At 45.6% G+C, this 4,684-nt stretch overlaps 1 protein-coding gene across 1 annotated transcript; it reads left to right on the forward strand.

Moving 5' to 3' along the window:
* The first annotated feature begins 688 nt into the window (after positions 1-688).
* Positions 689-4,224, forward strand: foxi2 (forkhead box I2). Its single transcript, XM_049596137.1, has 2 exons — positions 689-1,372; positions 2,305-4,224. The coding sequence occupies exons 1-2, from the start codon at positions 766-768 to the stop codon at positions 2,892-2,894; spliced, it is 1,197 nt and encodes a 398-aa protein (XP_049452094.1). The 5' UTR covers positions 689-765; the 3' UTR covers positions 2,895-4,224.
* Positions 4,225-4,684: the final 460 nt, after the last annotated feature.

A 4,684-nucleotide genomic window follows, 5' to 3' on the forward strand; every position in this document is an offset into this window, starting at 1 on the left:
AATGATTCATTAGAGAACCAGAGAACAGAAACTAAAGGGTTAAAATATAACACGACAGAGTGTGGTTATCTGAACAATAAAAATGACAGTGCAGTGGAAGAAATGAATTAATATTTGATTTAATAAAAGGCAGCAGCAAACTGATAAAACTCTTAAGTCATGTTTTCTTTAAAAAACTGCAGTAAAACAAATGAAAGCGTTTAAACGCCCCCTGAGCCCGAATACAAACCATGAGCCTCCTCAGTGCTTAAAAAATATTTAACACACCTCCCGTTTTTGCACCACTCCTCCTGATTTATTCAGACAATTTTAATTTATTTGAGGCTTGAAATAATTTTTAAGGAAGATCTTTTTATTACATACTTTTTGAGGCCCCCTCCCACTGAGGCCCCTGATAATCAGTCCTACGTTTCCCCTCTGCCCGCCCCTGTGTGTGTGTGTGTGTGTGTGTGTGTGTGTGTGTGTGTGTGTGTGTGTGTGTGTGTGTGGAGCAGCAGGACTGTGCCGAGTCTGTCCGGGAGCTTCTGCCAGAGGAACATTTTGGAGCCACTGAGCCGGTGTGTGCTGAATGAGCTGTGACCACACCCCCCTGTTACTCACCGTGAGGCTATTGGCTGCTGGGACTGATCCGGAGCCTGGCTGTGGGTGCTGTCAAGGCTTTATACTATTAAAAGTGGCCAGGCTGCTCCATCCTCCCTGACACCGCCGGGGAGAGGCCACCTGAACCGCTTCAGCATTTCCGTCTGGGATTTCCCGCGGGGAGTGATGAACTCCATCGACCCTCAGTCCCAGCACCAGCACCAGCACCACACCTCCCCTACCGTCGGCTCCCTCCCACCCAAAGGCGCCCAGGAGGCCCCGGACATGGCCGCTGTGTACTGCGATAACTTCAGCAGCATGTACCACCAGCAGAGCCTGCAGGGCGCGCAGAGACCCGCCGGGTACGGCCTCGGAGATTACGCATCGTCTCCAAACCCGTACCTGTGGCTCAACGGGCCGGGCGTCAACTCGTCCGCATCTTACCTGCACGGCAACAACCCGGCGTCCTTCATCCCGCCCTCCTACGGCTCCCAGCGGCAGTTCATCACCAACTCACCTGGCTTCGGAGGGCCCGACCTGGGCTGGCTGTCCATCGCCAGCCAGGAGGAGCTGCTGAAGCTGGTGCGGCCGCCCTACTCCTACTCTGCGCTCATCGCCATGGCCATCCAGAACGCGCACGAGAAGAAGCTGACCCTGAGCCAGATCTACCAGTACGTCGCAGACAACTTCCCCTTCTACAAGAAGAGCAAAGCCGGCTGGCAGAACTCCATCCGGCACAACTTGTCTCTCAACGACTGCTTCAAGAAGGTGCCGAGGGACGAAGACGATCCAGGTACCGTGAACGCACCAGGGAAACTTTTTATTCTCAACAACGTGTGGCGTTTGGGTTCTGTTTGCTCAGCTGGGAGTGTGGGAGGGTTAAATTAGAGGGAAATCAGCTGAGCAAAAAAATAAATAAATAAACAGACACAGACTGAAATATACTTCAAATATTAAAACAGAGAAACTTTATCATATCATGATTTTAATCAGTTCCCTGTGTGGTCAAATAAATCTTTACAATACCAAATAATTTTCTCTAAAAATCCTCAGTTAAAACAAACTGATGCTGTGAGGACGTTTTTATTTTGAAGCAACAAGTTATTAAAATATGACACAAGCAGACACAAGACAGAGACATGGTAACACATCAGTAGTTTTTAAATTACATTAATAGAAATTCCATAATTCCACATACATTTAATCAACACAATAAAGTTACACACAGTAATTAAAGGCTTCCTTTTAAGTAGTAAATATTTATTTTATTTCCACAGAGATATTTGATGAATATTATTTCTGTCAGCAGACTGGAGCAGGTTTTGAACTCTAACACGACTGGAATGCTGTTTTTAAATCTCCTAAATTGTAGCTGAGTTGAAACCAGCCTGACAGTCAGCTCACGGTGTCACTTATTGTTGTTCTCTTAGACTGCACAGAAATCCCCCTGTAGTTCAGAAAATGCTTCAAACAGGCTCCCAGGAGACAAACAGAAACATGAGACAGATTATGAGAAATTACTGAAAAATCTAATTTAAAAACTTGCTGAAACGGTCCTTCCAACGTGTCGAGTCATATCTGAAAAAAGGAGAGGCTGAATAGAGGTGAGACCTGAGTAAAAAGAAATAGTTCATTTTATTTAAATCATGCATGTTAGACGTGTTTGGCCTCCCAGCTCAAAACCTGATGTGATTAAGTTCTGATGTGTCTCATCTTTGTTGACAGGAAAAGGAAATTACTGGACGTTGGACCCAAACTGTGAGAAGATGTTTGACAACGGAAATTTCCGCAGGAAAAGGAAACGACGTTCAGACCCGAGCAGCGCAGGAGGAGCAGCGGCGGCGGCAGCAGGGGCCACCAAAGTGGAGGACGGCAGGCCGGTGGTGGCGGCCACGTTGAAGCCCTCAGACAGCCCTCAGCTCCTGGGGCCGCCCTCGCCAGAGATGGAGGCGATGAACGAGAACCACAAGAGCTCTTCCTCGTCCTCGCCGCCCGGACTGGCCTCGGCCGCTCCTTGTTTTAATAACTTTTACAGCAGCATGTCGACGCTCAGCTCGGGGGCCCCCAGCCGGCAGGGGTCCCTGGGACTGGTGAACGAGCTGTCGAACAGGAACATTACGGCCCTGAGCCCGTACCACCTCAACCACGGAGGGCAGGACTCGGGGGTGTCAGAGCACGGCGAGGGCTTGCATTTCAACCGTGGAGTGTACTACAACACGTTTGGCGGCGGGCAGAGCGGACAGTTCAACAGTCACTTCTACAACAGCTTCAGCGTCAACAGCTTGATTTACCCCCGAGAAGGGACCGAGCTATAGGGGCCACGCTGCCGTAGGGACCCGCACACGCTTTCCTCACACACATGCGTCTTAGCAGAGAGGTCAGAGGTCAGGCTGGGGAGCAGCTTCTCTGCATCATCAACACGGCGCTCCCTTCACGCAGCAGATCACGGAGAGATTAGAGAGCATGTTAGGTCGACACACTGTGGGAGCACCAGCCGCAGCGTCAAACACAAAATGAGCACTTATATTTTTATTCTTTTTTTATTCTCTATATGGAAGCTCCTGCTTTGCTCTCAGAGCTCAAATGTCCTCGCAAATAAAACGACCACTTGTTGTTTTATTTGTCCTAAAGGAAGTTAGTCTTGTGCATAAAGGCTGACACATGAAACACACACTGAGCAAAACCAGATGTAAATTACAGACGAGTATCTGCAGCACTGCCCCTCATTTACACACTCCTTATTCCTGAGGTTAGGGCAGTCACTGAGTTAATGTACCTGTCCAGGTGCCTCCTCTTGTATTTAATGCAGATCCTGCACCTGATGGCAGCCGTTTGTTTTCTGTCCATAAACATCTGTTTTACAATATTTGGCAGTTTGAAGAGAAAGTTTCTCTGTTCTTATAACTCTTATAATCAAAGACACTCTGTCATGTTTAAGATGTAAATGTACGTTTGATATTTTTTGCCAAATCTTTCCCATATTTCTTTTTACCAGAGCGGCCAAATTCTTCCAGTTGACATATGTTTAATATTTTATTCAGAATCAACTTTAAATCTGCCAAAGTTGCCTTTGTGAGACCGCCATTACCTCAAAACTACAATCCCACCAGACGAGATGAGATGAGACGAGATGAGATGATGAGATGATGCACCCTGCTGTGAAGGGTTTACGTGTCGATATTTTCCAGATGCAGTAACGATTGATTGATTATAAATATAACCAGAGACGGGGCTCGCCTTATTTTTCTACCCTCCACGTTGACTGAACCCACAGCACTATGGCTAAAGCTGTAAATACATGTGGACTTTATAAATGTGTATTTTTGTAAATTATAAAATAGTTTGTGACTATTTATGCTATTTATGCTCATAGGCATTGTTTTGTTTTTCTACTGTTGTCTAGTTTGATTAAAGCAGATGTGAATGACTTTAGTTACGCCGAGAACAGTATCACTAAAACCCAGATGTCATAAATCTATATGAATATATTAAAGTCTATATGCTATATCATGGTTTCTCTCAGGATTCAGTGTGACAATCATTGAACGGCTTTTGTATCTATTGTTGTCTTTTTTTAATCTTTCTACAGTGCGTTCAGCTTCAGGCAGTTTCTGCTGTGACTGTTAATAAATCATGTGAGCTCCACTCTATTGTCATGCATCATTTTCAAACAGGCCACCAGTGTTTGCAGGGCATCATTATCATGTGAATGCATACAGCCACAAATGTCTTTTAATCTCATATTCAATTACTTCTACTCCATTTCAGCTCAATGCAGCCTCAAAGCATCTGAGTGAAAACAACTCAACCCTGCAGGAGTTAGTTTGGTTGCTCGCTCACTTTAACTTAGTGACCCTGTTCTCCACACATTCAGCTTACTGAGTGTGTTTTTATTGCAATGTTTGGCTGCAGAATTGAAGTCACAGAAACAGGATCCAAACTAAAATCATCTCCAGGATTTCTAATCTGATCTGAGTCTCGGTTCAGTTTGTGTTTCTCACACTGTCAAACGCCAATCTGACTTTTCATTACAGTGATTTAAGAGCACGTCCAACAGAATCTTTGTTAATCCGTCTTTTATTCCTCTAAGTCAGCTCCTCTTCCT

This window comes from Epinephelus fuscoguttatus, linkage group LG14 (assembly GCF_011397635.1).
Source record: "Epinephelus fuscoguttatus linkage group LG14, E.fuscoguttatus.final_Chr_v1".
Classification (NCBI taxonomy): Eukaryota; Metazoa; Chordata; class Actinopteri; order Perciformes; family Serranidae; genus Epinephelus; species Epinephelus fuscoguttatus.

What these genes read in the sequence shown, in the direction of transcription:
- foxi2 (XM_049596137.1), top strand. Translation starts at nt 766, where the DNA reads ATGAACTCCATCGACCCTCAGTCCCAGCACCAGCACCAGCACCACACC. An exon ending in GAGGGACGAAGACGATCCAG is followed by an intron (nt 1,373 to 2,304) that starts GTACCGTGAACG and finishes CTTTGTTGACAG; the next exon opens with GAAAAGGAAATTACTGGACG.